Raw genomic sequence first — 20,675 nt, 5'->3', positions numbered from 1 at the left:
TTCTCGCTATGTCACAAATGTTTTTCTCTCTATAAAGTAATTTGACTTTCATCTTTTTTCCGGGGTTTCCATTTTTTCCCCCCCAAATACACTTCATTTCACAGGCCTTGCTGCATGCTATGTCAGCCAAGAGGAAGGGAAGAGGAAGTGTGCGTCTGCATATAAAAATAACTATAGCAATACACAATGCACCATATCCACATAGTGCTGAAGTGTGTCCACATAAAGTTCAAGGGTCTGAGCAAAATGGCATGAGGTGGATCTGTCTGAAGCAATGCCCTGGTTTTGAATCAAGTCTGCAACTTTTATCTTCCTCTTCTCACTTTGTCTTATTTTGTCTGGTGCATTCCACCACGGATGTTTGATAAAACACACAAATCTTTCCAAATTTATCGCCAACAAACATAGAAATGATTTCACCTCCAATAAATTTCCCACAGTGCATACTAGAGTGCTACCAGAAAGTATTAGGTCAATGACACATTTTTGGTATTGTCTCTGCCTAGCACATTATAGGATTACTGGATTTAAAATGAAACAATGAGGATACGGTGCTGACTCCCAGCTTTGGAGGTATTAACATCCACATTAGATGAGCTGTGTTGCAACTGTAGACCTTTTTTAAAGTCCTTCTAATTTTAGATCACTGTCCTGCCTGTCCTGCTGCACTTTCCTAAGATTTGGGGACTACGTGTTTAAACATTGTTCATCCAATAAAAATTTTATTTGAGCCTCTGAATCTGAAAGTCAGCTTTAACCTTACTTAAGATGAATTTCAAATCCAGTGTGTAGAAACAACAAAAAGTGTCCTAATACCTTCCGGCCGCAGTCTGTGAAGGCTTTCCTCAGGTTTCTGTTTTGTCTGTTGCTGTTTGAGAGTGCCAGTGTGGCCTAGTGAGGAGCTGCCAAATAGACAAAGAAGAGGTTACAACCCCTCTTCATCCTGACGTCACTGTTCTGACCCACATAAACTCCATTTCTATAGAACCACCATGGGACTGGCAGTGTCAGGTTGCCAGGTTCAAATCAATTAGGCACCAATGGACACTAAACCAACGTCATTGGTACCTTCCGTCTCTGTACTAAGACACAATAGGGTGGAAGTAGGGAAAACCTGAATAGTCAAACTAGGTATCTGACAGAAACTAAAGGCTGCTGCACCCAAAGTGAACACTCGCATCGCATTTACATGACTGAGCCTGACATACTGTATACCGGGTGAAAACCTATTAAAATGGTTTTCCAATAAATAATTCAGTGGAGCAATGTTGTACGCCTATGAGATAACTGTCTTGATAGGTGTCTTTCAGATTAATTTGGAGATTCAGTGTCATTTCATTGGATTTCATTATTTCAGCGAGAGAATGTGTCACCAAGGCTGGTTTTGCAAAAAGGCATTACAAATATGAGTCCTATTCTAAGAAGACTGGAGTTCTTTGATGGTGAAACCTTGGCTGCAAATGAATGAGACGCATTTGGAAAAAACTGGCACAGTTCCTGCAGGAATAAACTATGAGATGTGATGCATGTCTGTGTACACATGCAAAATACAATGAGGGAGATAAAAAAAATTAAAAAAAGACAAGGCAAGAGGAAGCATTGATAGCAGTCTGGATGTTTCCACTGGGTTAAAGCGTGTTGAAAGCACATTTTCCACCTCTGTCAGACTATGGAGTGAAGCATTTACTAGAACAGAGCTCTCTGTTGTCCTCCAGTCTTTCTTGCCTTAATTGCACTTTAGCTGCTGAGGGCCAACAGCTTCTGTAGAAACACAAAACACTGAACTGTTATAAATATCAGCTGACATTTTGAGCGCGGCACCTTTTCATTCTAGGAAACAACAAAACAAAAGAGACCCAAGGACGTCATGATGAAGTTGCATTGCAATTGCATTTATTTCTCCAATAGATATTCACATTCATAGCAGTTTCACTACAGCAAAGAAACTATTTTATCTCTACAGTCATAAAATAAATGAATCAATGAGTGAAAATTAAGGACAACAAGGTAAAAGATATAATAGAATAAAAATAAGAGGGAAAAAAACATTTGTTCATCAAATTAAATCAAATGATGCATTGTAATGGGCCTTCAGTAAGAATGAAAAAAAGGTATATGTGGAAAACAAACCCAGCTTTTTCCACATTGTCAGGCAAAAAAAAAAAACATTTGGGGCTGCTTTTCTGCAAATAAAAGGACAGCACTTAAAAAAAAGATTCATACATAAAGGTTTGTAATACTTCAAGAGCAATTCATTCCATTTAAAGAAAAATGCTGATTCTCTCACACGTCAATGTGTCACTTTCTTGTGCTTAAACCATCAACATCAAACCTGTAACTTCTTTTTCTCCCTTGAAAAGAACTTCAGAGAGTAGAGAAAAAGGGAGCATATACTTTAAAGAATACAGTACAGAACAATCCTGTGTTAAACACTATAGCTGCTAGTTTGAAAGAGAGATTGACTGGCCTTGCTCTGGGTACAGAAAAGTGCAGCATACAGGAGATTAACATTACAAAGAGAAGATTCAACATTATTTTTTACATCCTTCTCATAGGCTCATACTGATGTTGGATGACTGTCAGTCATATTCATAAAAACACCTGTAGCTTGCACTTTTTTATAACTGTAGACAAGAGGTGACACAGAGGATTTAGCTCAACCTACTACATGCAAGTACAGATAAACAAAGTTTACAGCTCTATGTTTTGAATGTCGCTGCGTGATAAAGGGCACATCACTTTAACAGCAAAGGTTTCAAATAAAAGATCACAAGAAACAACAGCAAAAAAGAAAAAAAAAGAACTCAGAGGACTAAGTGAAACCACGGGTCCTCTTTACTACGACAGCTACTCGTTGCAGCTTATTTCTCACACCACAGGCTGAACCATACTGGCCTCCCACAGCTCTCTCAGGTCCCTTTTGTCTGCACGCACAAAGCTCAGAACAACAGGGCTGTTGACAGGCTGAGGTAAAATGATGCGCATGCTGGCCTGCCATCTGTAGGAGAGGGGATGGGGGCAGCTAACTGGCCGGATGTAAAGGGAGTCTTCCCCCCGTGTGTCATATTTCACCTCCTCTCCTAATTCCAGCTACAGTATTGCTCAACAATAACCTCCTTCCTATGTGGAAGGCCAAATACACTCCAGCACCAACGAGGGGGACCTCTATCTTCTGCAAAACAATAGGTTGTACACACAAGAGGGGTCTAATATTAACAAGGTCCACTCAATGAAATGAGTTCAGTTTTCTATTGTGTTTTCAGCTTTGGTTATCTGTGCCCAAGTTAAATAAATATAGAAACAATGGAGGAGAAATATTTAAAATTAAATTAACAGGATAATAACTGGCATCTTACTGACTCAATGTAGTATGTGAGCTTATTTCTTTGCTTATTTACATGCTACCAAAGTCATGGAGATTTTCCAAAGTGTGGGTTGGCGAACAAGAATAATCTCAGAAATATTTCAAAATAAAGCCTTTCTTCTGGCATGTAGCCATTAGGAAAAGTCAGGAGGCTTTGCGTGACAGAAGACAAAGAAAGTGCTTACACAGATTGCCCACATAGTAAAGATGAGTAAGACGGCTTGACTCCATCTCGTCATTCCCTCGTGGTTTTACTTCAGACTGCATCCTAGAGTCAGTCGTGTTACCCAGCGTCTCTCCTTGTGCTCCACTAAACCCTAACCCCTGCATGTCTGCGAGCAAGCCTCCATGGACGCCTTTCAGCACAAAGGCTTCTATTAATTGTTGAGGGAACGCGTTCTGCCGGCGAGGTGTACGAGATGACAAGATGAGAAGAGTACGGCAAAGTGGGAATTTGCACAACGCTGGGAGGACGAATTAAAACACGAAACAAAAGATGAGCTGTCACACAGACTTCTGACAAAGCAGAAATAACTGACAAGCATGCTGACGGGCCAAAAGAAGACTGAGGAACTATCTGGCAAAGCAGAAATAGACACTTGGGCTGAGTGTCATTCCTGGTCAAACATAAGACTGTGTTTTGCTGTTTAAGAAACCTTGATCAGTGTCAACACCACGGTCTGCCTGCAGATCTGTCACGGTGGTCAGTGTGATGCATAAACACATTTTTGATGTGTGTGTTTTTTTTGTGCGTATGTGGGTGTGTTGCCCACAGCTCCATGGGTCACTGACCCAGCAAAAGAAACCCATAACATGGGTCTGTTTCTTTTCCATGCCTGTTCTGTTTTATATACAGCACAATATATCATATTGAGGTGCACGTGGACTGTACCATTAGACAACAAAACCTGTCCCTTTGCTATGTTTTGTTAGAGATTAATACTTTAAATTGCTAGTGCACATTTGTAATAATTGAGTTTAGTGGCATTAATCATAGAGCCAATGGCATACACTAAGTAAGAGTAGGCATCTCCACCAATGGAAACGCTTACTATTAAAAGTCAAATTAAATCAAAAGAATACATACTGTATAACCCAGTTTCAACATGCTCTACCAAATCAAATACAACCATAATGTCATCCTTAAATATGATAACACATTCAGGGGATGCTGACACATAAAGAGGTTACAGATCTCAAGAGGTGAAGGGTATGAAGACAGTTTAAGAGCCTTGTGAGAATACAGTAAAGATACCTAGTTGTGTGTCTACCCCACTATGATGGTTCACAGCATTTCTGGCCTTGAGTTGGTTCTGAGTTGTCACAAGTACACACAGACAAATGTTCACTCATGTCTTAGCTGTTCACTCAATATCTCACAATTCACGCACAGTCACAGATGCACGCACACACTCAAAGCAGACGTCTGAAGAAAGGGTTACAGTACACTTCTTCCATGTTCAGTAAGACACCTTATCCGAACATAGAACATTTTCAGAAAATGAAAGGTGGGAGGGGTGAACTGTGTGATGGATGAAAGACAAAATATCAGATAACCTGTCTCAGATTAGCTGTGGTGGATTTTGCAGGATAAAAGATGATGAAGTGTGCGGTGAGAGGGAATTATTGGGAATAATGGGATTACTGTTCCCTCACATGACAAGGCCAGTTTCCTCATCCCCCTCCTATTTTTTTTCCCCAGGGCAATGGCTATATTCATGTGCATGACTGTGAATATGTGTGTGTGTGTGAGTGAGTGAGTACATGCCTTCTGCGCCCTGATACAGAGCACACGCAAAATTCATTAAAAGATCCCAGCCAGTAACATATCCCTTTCTTTACAGTCTTCAAAACATGGTCCCAAGCCAGTGACAGCATGGGTTGGTTTATCACGTCCAGCAATAAGAACCCCGTGGGCTTTTCCTAATAACTAAACCAGCAGGGATTGTAGGTGTCAGGTGTGTGAGCATTTCAACGGTTGAAACTTGCATTTCTGAAAAACTGGCAGGCAAAAACACTGTAAAAACACCTGCAAAGACTTAACACTAAAAGAGAGGCAGCCGCACCGTACAGCATGTTATAATGTGTGCAGTTGTCTGCTGTGACTACAATGTTTACTGCGTTCTCTTTGTGACAGCAGGAGAGTGCCAATAAAATCTCAGCAGGAAGGATCGAGCTTCCACAAACAACCTCCTCTTTCCGAACACTCTCCCATAGGGTTCAATCACTAAAACTACAATACACTGCGGTTGTTGCAGTCACGCAACTCCAACCCTCTGTGCCTTTCCACCTTGCCATGCCTTATTTTTGGTGTCTGTCTCTGTCGTTCTTTCTCTGTACATCTAGTTATTCAAGGACAACATAATTCATTCATCTGAAGAGACAGGGTGGGGGATTTGTTGAGGATGTTAAATAGCAGAGTGAACAAAGGCAGTGTGGTGGTTATGAAATGAAATGGATGGGACTTAAAACAGGTGTGGATATGCTCCTGACTTTAAGAATAGCACCCTTAATTCAGGAGAACACAGAGCAATGGAGAGTGAAAATGGGCAAATCAGTAAAAACAACAACAAAACACTCCCTTTTAAACAAAAAATAATCAACAAAAAAATAAGATGTTAAGTTGTATTATTGGACCGTTGTATTATTGGGTAGGAGTCAGTGTGGTGACTGTGTGGAAAGCGAGGTAAGAGTGTTAATCAAACACACACATAAATTCACACACACACAATCGCTCTCCCACACACACTCCTTGAAGGTCCCCAGTGACATTCTCCCCTAAATTAAAACAGTTAAAAGTAAAGTAATACTCTCTCTCTATATATAGCAGGTTAATATTACTAGACTTGTCTCCATGGTAACTAGGTTAAGAGACAGCCATTCTAGGATCAGAGGAGGCAGGTAGGGCTGTTGTCGGGAAAGGATGACGATAATACTACCATATCTTCATGGTAAGAAGACAGGCATGAGACTACCATATTAGTGGGGTAGTAGGGTGGTCCACTGTAGTGGACCCGTCGTTATGGTAACAACGGTGTGGGAGCGCCACACTGAGATGAGGGTTGAGGTTTGGGGATCTGGCAGTGAGATGTGTCCATAATCACAGGGGTGGCTGGCACCTTTGCTGCAGACATCACCGTACCTCATATTCTCTTCCTAGCCACCTCCGCGTCCTGGCACTCGACGGCCGATAGCGCTATCAGCATCTGGGCCGCGTAGTAGGTGGCCATGATGATGGCACGTGAATGGGGCACAGGGAAGCAGAACTTGTTTACGGCGATGGTGAGGTCAGAGACCATGAAGAGCACGGCACCCAAGCAGGCGGACAGCTTGGTCCAGGTCCAGAGGTCGTTGGCAAGCTGCAGGCCTGCCACGGCCCTCCAGCCCATGAAGCCGATCAGAGCGATGTAGACGGCCACCAGGTAAGTGAATGGGCCGGACAGGTAGGGGTACAGCATCATGTAGCTCAGAGAGGACACAACAGTGATTATCAGACCAGCAGACACGTTAAGGGGCTTCATCCCAAAGGCAGAGGAGTAGAGGATGTGGGTGATGGCAAACATCAGAAGGCCTGTAGGATATTATAAATATATGATTAAATCTGAATACAATCCTGCAAGTTGGCATCACATCTATCTATCCAATGTAAGTGATAAGCAGCTCAAATATATAAACGTAAGAGCTCAGCATTATTTGCCAGTGTTTCTGTTGGTTATGATTAATGTGTGCTTGCCAAAGTCCTTGCTGAGAACTGGAAACACTGTGACATTGTGATATCAAGTCACAACAAGTCTAACAGGACAATGAAATGCAAACAGTCAGACAATCAACTATTTGTAAGCAAGCCAAAAATGTTATTTTCAAAGCCAAACCTAGAGTTAGAGATCAGTGTGAGAACCTGTATTTTCTAGAGTAAATAGATCAGTGTTTAACCAAACTATGATAGAAGTTTACGACTAATATGTTCTTTGCCTCTCTTCCAAATAAATTTGGCTAACTTAGAGTATATGGCTCATTGTTTGAACACATTAATAGCAATGACCAAAACTACAACAACAAACACCAAAGCTGAGACTGTCCTTTAATACATTTAACCTAACAATCTTGCACACTTGAATATTCTGCATACTGTAAATCAAAGCAGCTTTGTCTTAGGTGAAAACCTGCTTGGCAAAAAAAAAAAAAAAAAAAAAAATTAAATTAAAGATATAAAATCCACATGAAAGAAGCTCATCCCGTAGATGAAACATAGGCAAAGCGACTCAGTCTATGAGATTTCTCCTCACCGTGGACGAAGTAGCCCTGCTCCTGCCAGATGAGAAACGCATCACCGAGAGCAGAAAAGATGAGGCCAGCTAAGATCTTGCGGGCACTGGAGTGAGCACCTAGGAAGCTGAAGCCGTGTGCCAGTAAAAACACCCACAGACAGAAGATGGGCAGACATTTGATCAGAGCGCTGAACCAGGATGGGCTTGACGTGGGAAGCCACAGGACAAAGTATACACACGTCGCTTTGAAGAATGGCACCAACTTGGGGCCTTCGCTCTTGACCTGAAAGCAGAATAAATATTAAGATTATTTTTTGAGTCACACTTACATGAGGAGGTTATATTCTGTGAGCCTAAACAGTGGACCAGTGTGTAGACTTGTTAGAAATGTTGAACAACATGACTCTGTTGAAGAGGATCTACAGTGTCTGTAGATATAAAGGGCTAATTTTAAGGTAACAAAACAATAACAATTCTTACTTTAGGCGATTATACACTAATGAAAACATAGTTATCAATAGTATGTTTCATTTATGGCATATTTTATAAATATAGCCCCTCTAAATCTTACATAATGGACCTTTAAACTAGATTTATTAAAGGGGCCTTTATCTCAGTCTCAATAGTCAGCACTGTGTGTGTTTGAGGAACAGTATCTGACATCTTTAATTAAAAGAGGGAACATAGTAAGCATGAGACTTTAAGTACTTCTCCTTATTTGAGAGAGTGGTTTCGGGTTAGGACTGGAAGAGTCTTCAGGCTTGCTTTGTGTGGTCATTAGTTTGTATCATTGTGTCAGGCATGCACGTGATTTGTGACTGCACGAAACTCGGCGGAAAAGACATGCAGGAGAAAAAACAAAATGCTCCCACGCTGTCACTCTGACTCCCTCTGACATTTTCTTCTCTTCTTTTTTGACCATCTTGTTTTTGTTTCTCCTCTCCTCCTCTGATTCACCTTCTACTGTATCTCCTGTTCTTGAGAACTGTGGAGTATATTCAAGTCACCTACTGTGTAACCAGCCGTATTTCCTTCTGTCCAAATAAATGAGTCCACAACACAGGGGCTCAAAACATTAGAAAAACAGGCAGAGGTTTCACAACACCTCTGGAATGACCACCCATTTTCAATTCTGAGAATCACTCTTTGGACCCCGGGGACTAAAGAGAGAGAAAAAAGAAGAGGTTGTGTTGGGAGGGACTGAGTGAAGGTTCACTAGAGCTGAGATAACTGGAGGAAAGATGAGGCGGGATACAAGTGAGACAGGGAGGGGAGGACTAAGAATGGGGTCATAGGGCAACAGGGAAACGGTTGAAAAGATTATGCTGCTAGTGGAAGTGCGAAGTGGAAAATGATGCAAATGAAAGCGGTACTCCAGCTGCAATATCAGCAAAAGAATAAGTAAGTAGGGCAGAAAAAAGGGAAGCAGGAGGAAGCATGGGGACGTAAAGCTTTGTAAAGGGGAGAGAGATGGGGTTACTGGCATTCAGATGACAGCTGGATTTAGGACAAGTGAATAGGGGAGAGGGAGGAGAGAGAGATAGAATGAGGGGTCAATCTAGTTCATATGGTTTATGCTCCTGGAGGAGGGCAGGAGGGGGAGACCCCTGATTGCACAACTGCTCAATAAAACAGAGTGACCTCCACTCCGCCTGAAGCTAACACAGTGGGACAGCAATAAGGATTACACACAAAGTTCACACATGAAAACAAACCGAGGTGTTAATCTTTAAATCACACCCACCATCAGAGAATGATCAAAAGAGCATTACTTCATCTCTAAAATATTGCCTTTCTGAAGCCTGCAGGATGCTGAGATGATTATTTATACATTAAATCTATCTAAAGATGTTAAAACTTTCAAATATAACGACGGTTCATCACTCCAGTTTTAGCTGAACTGCACTGACTCTGTGCATCAAGATCTAAAATGACTGAAGACCGACCAAGAATGCAGACACCCTGTTGTTTTATGTGTTTTCACATTCACTCAAATCTTCCACTGTGGCTTTGGTATATGTTCAGAACCTATGCTCCCAAACTGTGGGACACCATTTCCAAAATATATCAGGGATTTAAGTGAACAATTTCAAGTAACAACTCACGTCATTTTCAACTAACTTTTCCTGTCTAAGTAATTTAGCAATTTAATTATTATAGGTCTCACTCTCTGGTAACTGTAACTGTGACTTCTTCCTGATGCATTTTTCTCATTGAGTTTACATAACCTAGGGAAGTTCCAGACCTTTTTTTTAGTAAAATTTGATTTGCCTAAAGGAAAAAAAACAGGTTACCACTGTCAGAGTCTGGTCCAGCAAGCCTGAGATGAACTGATGAACTTTTTATTTACTTTGAGTTATATGAACAGTGTTAAGTAAAATAAGCTGGCAGAGCTAGAGCTCATCAATCTCCTTCAGATGCAGGTAACTTAAGAGTCATTTTTCCAACAAGATTAAAGGTTATCTATTATGTACTGTACTTTGCAAATGGAAACATAAATAGAGACTAAAGCTAGTCCTAAGACAAAAATGTGTGCGTGTGTGTGTATGTGTGTGTGGGGGCGGGAGAGTATATTGAGTCTATCTATCCTACTAAAGGCCAAATGGTGCCAAGCAGAGGAGACAACCCTGGCAACATTCCCGGACTGGCCAATGTCATAACTGTTTATCAGGCCACTGGTGACTACTTAAGCACAGGACACAAGAAAGCACGTATCCGTTGTACTGTCAGGACTCAAGGAATGGCTGGATGCACTGCACAGATATCAATTATTTAATAAAGAATACCTGCCAGAGATCTGCTGGCCAAGGTCAAATGACATTTAGGCTTAACGATTCATGATTACAAACAGTTTGATTGTTATCGGTGGGGGTCTAGTCTAGTATTTGGCGAGTGAATACAGATTTCAGGGAGGAAGGTGGGAGGAAGTCAGAGATTCCCATAGCCTTTGGTCCGATTCATGCTGCGTTTCAGCCATTCACTTTGCAGTTTCCCTTTCTATTGTTGTTCATGTGAACCTACTGTACACAATGAGAACAGAGCTGCAAAAGCTACTCTGAAGTCTCCCAATAAAAGTATACTTGACTGTATCATTAGCTGAAAGAAATGTAATCTAAATTATGATCATGTCCGGTAGATCTTACTGCAATTGTCAAATCACCTACAGCAGTATTATCTGATGTAATTGTTCATATCTAATACATGGCTCCCTATCCCATTAGGCTAAAAAGTGATTTCATCAAATAGATATATCACGACGGCCTAATTGCGTGCTGGAATTCATAAACTGCTCCACAGTGGATGTTTTATTTAGTTCTCCTGTTCAAGGTCTTGCACCCGAATGAGATTGTCTGTGTTTTTGCGGCACGGTATCATCTCAGTTGTAACCGACTCCACTCATTGATTGAGGCGTCAGTTTGTCTACAGGGACCCTGAAGGGGACATCAGCGAAGGCTATAAGCCCTCTCTGCTGACATTCAGCTGTTGACAGCTTGAAAGAACAGAACATGCCGTCTCATTTGGGAGGCAAATGAAATGAATCATTATGTTATCATCTTGCTGTCTGAACAATAACATTATAAACCAGTGCTGTTTGCCGTGCTGTGGCACATACAGCTGCCACTGTCCTCTGTTAAAGAATAATTTGGTTAATGATTGACTGTATTTGCACGGTGACTAACGAGCAATCGTTTTATTTTTGTTGTTGTTGTTGGATTAGACAGGATGGAATGACTCCCTGGTAGCAGCCTGTTATCCAAACCCAAACATGGTACCAAACAAAAAGATTCTTACAAATTATTTCCTGCTCTTTTAAACAACAGGATGCGGTGCTTCTTTATCCGTTTTAAACTACAAATAAATGCACTTTTTCAAACTAGCAAATGATGCAGAACTATCAGCAACTTATTTGACCCCAAAGGAAGGAACAAGCAGCTGTTAGGCACTAATGCTTCTGCATCTACAAAGAACCAACAAAAGCACTGCCCTGAAGCATTGAATAACACCCAGCCAGGACGGACATCTATTCAACCATTCTGGGACATACACTAGTCAAGTGTTAGAAACATGACACCCGTAAACATACAGTATAAAAGATCTGTTAACTCTTGCGTATGCATTTGTCAGAGGGGAGGTGTAATATAAGCAGGAACAGCTGGCATGTGAGTCTCGTGACGTTACTTCAATGGAGTATCACACAACATTGTTTCCTTCCTTACAGCTGCTTTAACTCCAAGGATAACTTGAGGTCAAGCCGAGGCGGGCAGTACAGTACAGTACAGCACAATATAAGCACCTAAAGGCTTCCTAGACCAATACTAAACTTCATCTCAGTTGAAGCATGCACCTTTGTAATTAAATAAATGCACTTTTTAAAGTGACTCTGAGTTTTAGGGACAAAAGTCACCTCAGCAACTGTTTCAATAAAACTAAAAAAGCAAAGTGAAGCACCGACTGCATCTGTGGGCTACAGCAGGCACCTGCCAGCAAGTGCAAAGTCCACATTAGTTAAGGACAGCATGTGACGGTCAGTATGTGCTCTCATCTGTAGGAAGCATGGAGTTGATAAATGACCCTCCTCCAGACGGCAAGGAGTGTGGCAGTGTTTATTGAAACCTTGTTTAGAGTCAGAAATACAAAGGAAGCCTAAATAACTGCCTTAGATCGATGTAATAACAGTTATAGCAGTATGTAATGGGGTAATAATCCTTTTGAGCAGGAATAGAGGCTGCACTTAGGTAACAGTTTACATTACAATGCTCAAATCAAATTATACCAATCATACAGTACTATTAGACCACTGCATACAGAAATAAGAAAATTATTAAATTATGATGACTAATTGACTTTTCTTTCCTTCCCTACTCAGCACATCACTGTAATACTGAGGCAAAAAGCTTTTAGAGAAGTTAAGCAACCTCTCGGGGCCTGCACAGCATCGTTGTCACTACGGCAACTGGTCCACATGGTGAGCATTCCTCCACACAGGCTCGTTACATCAGGGTTTACTACAGGCCATGTCACAGCACACCATCCTACATGGCCCCTTGCAAATGGGGTAAAATTTCATAGCAGCTCTGGCAAAGTAAGAGGATGCTAGGGGGGGTTGAATTATTCATGAAGGGGCTGTCACTTTTTCTTTGGTCAAAAAAAAAAAAAGATATCGAACTTCCTGTAGGTGCACTTGGGTCAATGATGTAGAAATTGGATGATGGGGTAGGCTGAACAATGGAGTCTATGTAAAGCACAGCTACAGCAAAGAAGATGAAAAGAAAGGCAAGCCACAGCAGGGCACCGCTCGGCGCATGCGTTGCTGGAGGATACAGGAAAGAAAAAAAAGAGACAGGAGGGGGAGAAAAAAAGAGGTCGTCACATGACAGGTTTTCTTTTTGTCAGGGGGGCTGCCTTTGGAAATTTGTGGAAGCGTCTTTCTGTATATCGAGGAGGAACAACGTGCAACAGCCGCTGTGTTAAAACGACAGAGAAACGAATACACCTGAAATAAAAGTTCCTGGTTTGAGTCACCAACACGCACACACACACACACACGCACGGATGGACATTATAAATACCGAAACATTAAGCAACATTATGAGAGTCCAAGGACACCTCGAGGAACATCTCCAATTTAACGAAGAGACATTTTTATCACCGCTAATTAAGTTATCACCAAAACACAACATCCGCTGGCCTTCGAAGACAAAGTTTGACACGCAAAGCTGTGAATAACAACCCAAATAAAAACACACGTCCATGCTTTAGCAACTCCGAGCAGTCACTGGTGAACATATAATGACATGAACATGAACAGGGATGTGTCATTTTATGTTCGGAAGTGTTGTTATCATGTAGCTAAACTAGCTACCAGTGTTATTCCTGTTTAATGTGTGACAAATATCAACGCGGATACTCACAACTGTTACCGGGGAAACCATGTCTCCCTCGCTGGTGTCCGAGTCTCTTGATAACGCTGTATAATATAAAAACTCGGTTTAGGTCCCCCCCTGTTTATGTTGCTCTGTGTGAGGGATGCCGATTGTTTTTGTCCTCGCTCCGGTGGGCGGTCCGACGTCCAGTAGGAGGCGGAGAGGACAGCCGCGGTGTGGGCGTGATTTCCTCTTTCAACCAATAGGAGAAGAGAGTGGTCCTGATGGGGGCGGGTCATGCTGTCAGGGACGCCCGGATTGGAGGAGGAGTCCGTCTGCTGTTTACATATCGGAGCAGATGGCCTTTATTTACATTTGACAGAAATGGAGCTTCTTGGTTTGTTTCGAGCTTATTTTTGACTGAGTCTTTGTTAATGGGTCAGATTAGTCGTTAGAAAGCCTCTATGAGCTCTGAGTGTTTCTTTATAATGAATGAATTGATCAGGATCGAGTGGATCTGCTGTCTAATTTCACATCAGATTTTTTTTTTCCTCCAGCAGTCTGGGGTATTCAGTCTTTTCAGTCTGGTTGTCTCACACATTAATATGATGAAAATGTTCCTCGGTTTGGAATATTAGTGTTATTAAGGAGATGAGTTTGGACTGAACGTTTGTAGAATAAACACTGTCAATATAATCCTGTAGTACATTACATTATACACACAATTAAGCAGTGAAATGTGCATTCATTATTTATTTAATTGAATTTCTGTGTCCCTCTTAGCTCTTTCAACGTTGTTGCTATATTTCAAACAAATAAACCTGTAGTAGTTAAATTGTTATTTTTGTGTTTGTTTGTATGGGAAATATTGACACCCAAAGTTATAAAGCACTTAAAATTTCAGTTTCAGAAGCTACGTGTGGGTGCCATAATATAAGTATGTTCAAGCTCAATTTAATTCAAGTTCAGTTTAATTGCCACATATAATCATACTATTGTACTGTATGTGTGTTTGGAGTTAAAAATGCATGTAAATAAAAAATTGAGTGAAAAATTAATTTCCCCATTGAGGGGATTAATAAGGTTTATCTTCTTCTTCTTCTTCTTCTTCTTCTTCTTCTTCTTCTTCTTCTTCTTCTTCCTCTTTACAAGCACAATCATATTGAGATGTATGATTAATGTGTGTATTAATAAAGCACTCTAAAAGCTGAAAGTTTTACCTTTGGTAAAGTTTAGCTACATTTTGAATGCTTTTGCATTGCAATGCAGGACTTGTACTTGTAATTTAGTACTGTTATGGCACATTATGTTAGTGCCACTTTTACTTACAGTAAAATATCTACAGCAAATACTTGATTTCAAAACAAATTGATCTGATGAGGGAGAGATAATAAGAGTTACCCATGGAAACAGATTCAGTTATACTCCTACTACACACCATATTTCTAGAGTCTTCTAGAAAACGCCATATCCACAATGGTAGCGACATCATGTGGCACACAGATGTAAATTGTATGAAGAAAAAAAAAATCTTGAACGGAAGTTACGCAAAGAAACCACGAGGAGGGGGGAAAGGGGAAGTGCCTGTCACGCACCAAACCAAACCACACACTTTATTAATGAACAGATTTGAAATCATGTGATGGACACGTCAGACATATATGTTATCTGATCAACAGCAGCCAATGTCTTGTTAAATATTTGGTCTACTTTTTAAATGTACTTTTACACCTTATTTTAATCACTATTACCCTTTTAATATATTTATTGTAAACAAATCATCCAGTGCTCCTTTTGTTCAAATACAGTGTAATGATGTCACATGGTCTCGTGTGTTTAAACAGTTTAATAGAGTGAGATAAAAATATATTTTCACTTATGTTAAATGTTACAAACTCCACTCCTACCTTTCTTCTTATCTATCAAGATAAATACCACCCCCCCATCTCCAGCCGTGGTTTGACATGAGATAAGAAATAAGTGAATCGCCATCGTTGTACTGCTTAGTAGTTTAAGAAACCGTCCCCATCTCACAAATGCCTAGACATCTGTACATCTTACATTTACATATGATCCACCGCAGACCGAAAACAACACATCGACCTTACTGTGTTAACTGACGCTTTGTAATCTCACAAAGGCGGAAGTACGCACAAGTGAGTCATCTCGCTTCCTCGGCGTACTCTCTGAACCCTTTAATTTGTCGGTGTTTCTCGCTGTTAGTCTCTAGTAACACCCGATGTCTGTTGCGCCTGACTTTTTAGTGTTTTTCTTTCAGTAGGCTTTGATCGTACACATAATTTGATGGATTTTTGCCTCGGTTTGGCGTGTTATATATTTACGAAAGGACAAGTTCGTCTTTCAGGCTTCTTCTTCTTCTTCTTCGCCGGCTAACGTTAGGGTAGCTAACTTCGCTAGCGTGTGCTGTCGTTAATTAAGCTGACGAAGTAAAGTAGTGCTAACTGTTCAGTGTACGGTTTATCTCCACATGGAGTTTGCTCTATAACGTGGTTTTCTCAAAGCTATCCAAGTGCCGTTTGATAACGCCAAACCCTGAAGCTGCTTATCTGTGTGTGAGCTAAACGCTAGCCGCATAGCCCTCCTGGATGAGTTTTGCCTGATTCTCTTCATACAGCCGGCAAACATCACCTGCTGACAAAATGATGGACTTTGATAATATACTGGACATTGCCTCCCAAAACCAGGGAGGTAGCGGTTCACAGGTAAGTTAAAACACTGTCACTTGTGCTCCATTTAGTCAGGCCGAACATTAAAACGTGAATATGTGAGCACACAAACGCCAGCTCATCTGTCTGAGGACCCCTCATGACCCTGCACGCCAGGCTGTGAAGGTGCCAGTCACGTTTTTAGGTTCTGTCCTATCCATGCATGTCCTTTTTATATAACTAAGACATTTGAGCCCTGGAAAATATCAAAGAAAGCTCCATGACTGCAAATTACAATGCTTTTTTTTTTTTTTTGTCTTTGAGCAGAAAAGATACAGTTTACAAGCTGGGCCACCCAAAAAGGATCCGAGGTCGAAAGGAGTAAATCCTGCTGCTGTGCAGGCACTCCTCAAAAAGCAATTCGTCGAGACCAAAAAGAAAGGTAACAACATTAAATGATGGTTCATACCCGGAATTTGATGTGTCTTCATTCATTGTTTTAACACGTGATATCTGTTTTCTCTCTACAGAAATTCAAAATAAGAAAAAAAAGGAGGAACTACTCGCCAAGAGGGTTGAGCTGAAGTCGGACCGTAAAGCAAGAGCCATGGCTTCCAGAACTAAAGACAATTTCAGAGGCTACAATGGCGTCCCGATAGTGGAGATGCCCAAAAAGAGGAGAACGAAACAAGAAATGGAGGAAGAAAGGTCGATGAATAACGATAGGTTTAGGAATAACTCACTTGACCCAGAGGATGACGAGGATAACTATGAGTATGAACAGACGGATTCAGAACCAGATCAGGACCCAGAGCCACTGAGACCAGGGAAGACTACAGGTGTTAGTGGGAGTAAAAGTAGCGATAAGCTCTCCTCTAAAAGAAACAGTGGGCCACCGAAGCCCGCTCCGCCTCCCATGAACTTTGCAGACTTACTCAAATTGGCGGAGAAGAAGCAGTTTGAGCCAGTTGAGTTAAAATCCAAGGCAGTGAAAAAGGAAGAAAGGCTCCGCACAGCTGAAGAGATAAGGGAGCTGGAGATGGAGCGCAAGGCTAAGAGACCTGACAAAGATCGGGACTCGAAGGCAGAGAGGGAAAGAGACGGCAAGTCCCAGTCTAGCTCTAGTTCGAATAGAAAAGGCACTTTAGAGAGGGAGCAAAAGAACTGCAAACCACAGAAGAACTCTGTAGAGAAACCAGGTCTGCACAGCGGCTCAGGAAAGAAGTCTCACCAAAATCAGATTAGCCACTCTTCTTCCAAGCCCCAAGAGAAAGAGAGACCCAAGACATCTCACAGTGATAGAGACAAATTCAAGTCGAGCTCGTCTAGTTCATCTGGTGCCATAAACAGTAAAGTTCCTTCGAAATCTTCTCAGGTTTTAGCCAAACAGGTGGGCTCCAAGCCTACCTCTAGCCACAAATCCAGCACCTCAAGTGACCTTAGTTTCAAAAAAGAAAGCTCCTCAGTATACCAAGGAAGAGCATCAGGCATTCCTGGGACCAGGCCTCCTGGTTCAACTGTAACAGGCCAAAAATCTCAACATGGGAGCTCACAGCAAAACCGGTCGAGTCAGGGTAACTCATTGAAGCAGGGATCTATAGTCGGAGGCCTCAAATCTGGAAAGGGAGAACCGCTAAGGCCTGGAAATAATTCTGCAGTCAAATCAAGTGGTAATCCAGTGATGAGACCTTCATCAGGTGGCCCGCTGAAGGCAGGGAGCCAACCTCAGGCAAGACCTGGAGGCACACTCCAGGCAAGGCCTGGTGGAGCCCCACAGACAAGACCTGGAGGCGCACTCCAGGCAAGACCTGGAGGTGCCCCACAGGCTAGGCCTGGTGGGAGGGGCATGCTGGCTCACTCTGGAGGTCGTGGATCCCGACCTCCAGGGGTTGGACCTGGTAGTGGAGGAGCAGTACAAGGACGACCGACTGGCAGCATTGCATCAGGACCTGGAAGACCCAAGTGCACTGTGGTGTCGGAGACCATCTCGTCCAAGAATGTTGGTGGATCCAGACCAGGAGCCCCTCCTCGTCCAGGCATGCAACAGAGACCTGGGATGCCACCCAGGCCGGGAATGCCACAGAGGCCGGGAATGCCACCAAGGCCAGGAATGGCTCCCAGACCAGGAATGCCACCCAGACCTATGATGAACAGACCGCCAGGTAAGAACCACGAAGAGAATAAAATCATCATAATGTCATATCATAGGCATGATATTGCCAAAGAGCTGGATTTGTCATTGTTGACATTGTTGAGTACACATTTCAGTAGTTGTCATGACCTTCATACACACAGCTCATTTCAGTACAGTATTACAAAGTGTCAAACTACAGCTAGAGCCACTAACAAGGACAAAACATGCTTTGTTGAAACTAAAATAACATTATTATTCCAAATCATGGTGAGACGACAAGCAGAATACAAAGGGTAGAAAGGATACAGGATGCAGTGGGTGGTGTAAGAGCTGTGGTCACTTGAAGTAAGCTTGTTTGGTTCATGCGCTCAGCCAGAGCCACATAAAAGAAAGCAATTAAACTGAATGAACTGCATTCATATTATGTGATTATTAATGCAATTTTTACACGTAGAGCCGATATATGCTCGTAACAAGCATGCAAAGCATGTTTAAAAAGTAATGTGATGTAATACAATAAACAGCTGGTGACACACTGAAACTACACAATCAGTACTACAGGTCAAATGGTTTGTTTGCCGAACTGAATGAAGCGTGTCAGCAACGTTCGGCATCCTGTCCTAATCATTATTCCACGTCAAAGAGCAGCGGTCTTCTCGATCAATAGCTTTGGCTCTTTTTTGCATGCCCTAGCTTCCCAAGAAAGCCCAAACGTCCTCTTTCTAGTGTGTGTGTACTGTATATTCATGTTAATAATTGCATATTTGTTATCCAGGCACAATGTTACCACCCATCACCTCTGCATATAAGAGAAAATATGAGGATGAAGATGAATATGACTCAGAAATGGATGATTTTATTGATGATGGAGGTGACGATCAAGACCAAATTTCCAGGCACATTAAGGAAATCTTTGGCTACGATCGAACCAAGTAAGCATTGTCCCCCTAAACATTCTGGTCACCAGTCATTTCACTGCATTGTAAACCAAATTTTATATCAAACCCTTTTTGCTTTTAAACTCCTCAGGTACAGGGATGAGAGTGACTATGCACTTAAATTCATGGAGAGCAGCTGGAGAGATCTGCAGAAAGAGGAGGCCAGGAGGTAAGATGAAAAAAATGAATGTGATGATGTTTATTCACCGTATGTTTATTGGCATTTTCTTACAACATACATTAACAATAGAATTTGAGACATACATTATGCAGACAAACACACACACAATTACCCACTTGCACCAATAATATGGTAGAATACAAATAAAATATTTCCCAACATGATATACAATCTTCTTTAATGTAAAGTGCATCTATTCTTATCCTATACAGTGCACTGGCCCTCCTAACTTGAAGAAGTCCAAAGTCCAGATGTTTAGTCCGTTTATATTATATATTTCAAGTACACAGAGGCCGGCATTAAAGGGGACTTTGGTCTGACAAACATTTAGTAACATCCTTCCAGAAATGTTGGATCTTTAGACATATACAGTGAAACAGAGTGCCTTTCTCATCCAAACATTTAAACATCTGGAATATTAGCAGACATACGATGAAGCCTGACAGGAGTACTCATTAACCATGTACACTGAAGTCATTTAAACCTTGTATACATCATCCGTGTTTGTGCTTTTAAACAAGCATCATTCCAATCTGTCTCATCGACATCCTCTTATAATGTTATGTTTTTTCTGCATTCCCTGTGCTTTCTCCATTTTTAGCTTGAAACTGGCAGTGCAGGAAGACCTGGAGGAGGAGAAAAGAGAGGAAGATGAAATGAAAAAGAATGCCAAGAGGAAAAAAAAGAACTGAAGCCCCTTTTCTGGTTGAGATGACTTAAAAGAAAGACAGGACATGGGGGGTCTGCCAACACATGAAGCCTGCTAACTGTGTCCACCTCGGCTTCCTCTCTGCTTCTCTCCCCATGTTCGGGGGAAAAAAAGTGGACTTGACACATGACATTATCTCAAGAGGAAAAGTTAAAGAATTTTAGTCAAAGACAAAATATGCACAAATCATTCAGGCATTAAAGCCGGTAGGATGTGACGAAACATTTCCCCTGTTATATTATTTATTTTCCCTCCCCAATGAGTGCAGGGTTTACACTGTCAACAGTTTCTCAAAGGAACTGAGTCGCAAAGAGAACTATAAATATGGATGAGCGTGAGTTTTTTTGTTTTGTTTTTTTAGACTAACAACGACATACAGTCTCAAGTGTCGATAACATGCTATTTTTGAGCAGAAGTCGTTGCGTATTTTTCCAAAACAACCTTTTGATTGTCAAAACTGAATATGCAGAAAAACATTGCCACTTGACGTGTTGTGTGTGTGTTTGTCTTTAAAAATGATGTGAGAGATTGCATAAAGGGTTTTATTTAAT

The 20,675-nt window shown here is 41.5% G+C and overlaps 2 protein-coding genes across 2 annotated transcripts; one reads left to right on the top strand and one right to left on the bottom strand.

Moving 5' to 3' along the window:
* Positions 1-1,871: 1,871 nt before the first annotated feature.
* On the bottom strand, positions 1,872-13,777 carry tmem86a (transmembrane protein 86A). Its single transcript, XM_010732736.3, has 3 exons — positions 13,545-13,777; positions 7,651-7,915; positions 1,872-6,935 (listed from the first exon to the last, which is right to left on the bottom strand). The coding sequence occupies exons 1-3, from the start codon at positions 13,563-13,565 to the stop codon at positions 6,508-6,510; spliced, it is 714 nt and encodes a 237-aa protein (XP_010731038.1). The 5' UTR covers positions 13,566-13,777; the 3' UTR covers positions 1,872-6,507.
* A 1,739-nt stretch (positions 13,778-15,516) lies between these two features.
* Positions 15,517-20,674, top strand: spty2d1 (SPT2 chromatin protein domain containing 1). The gene is made up of 6 exons (XM_010732737.3): positions 15,517-16,219; positions 16,490-16,604; positions 16,693-18,324; positions 19,072-19,228; positions 19,326-19,403; positions 20,017-20,674. Exons 1-6 carry the CDS (start codon positions 16,157-16,159, stop codon positions 20,105-20,107), a joined length of 2,136 nt encoding a protein of 711 aa, XP_010731039.3. The 5' UTR covers positions 15,517-16,156; the 3' UTR covers positions 20,108-20,674.
* The last annotated feature ends 1 nt before the right edge of the window (position 20,675 follows it).

The sequence above is a fragment of the Larimichthys crocea genome, chromosome XXI (assembly GCF_000972845.2).
Source record: "Larimichthys crocea isolate SSNF chromosome XXI, L_crocea_2.0, whole genome shotgun sequence".
Taxonomy (NCBI): Eukaryota; Metazoa; Chordata; class Actinopteri; family Sciaenidae; genus Larimichthys; species Larimichthys crocea.
Note: the sequence above shows the minus strand (reverse complement) of the source record. Positions and strands in the feature narration are given on the sequence as shown.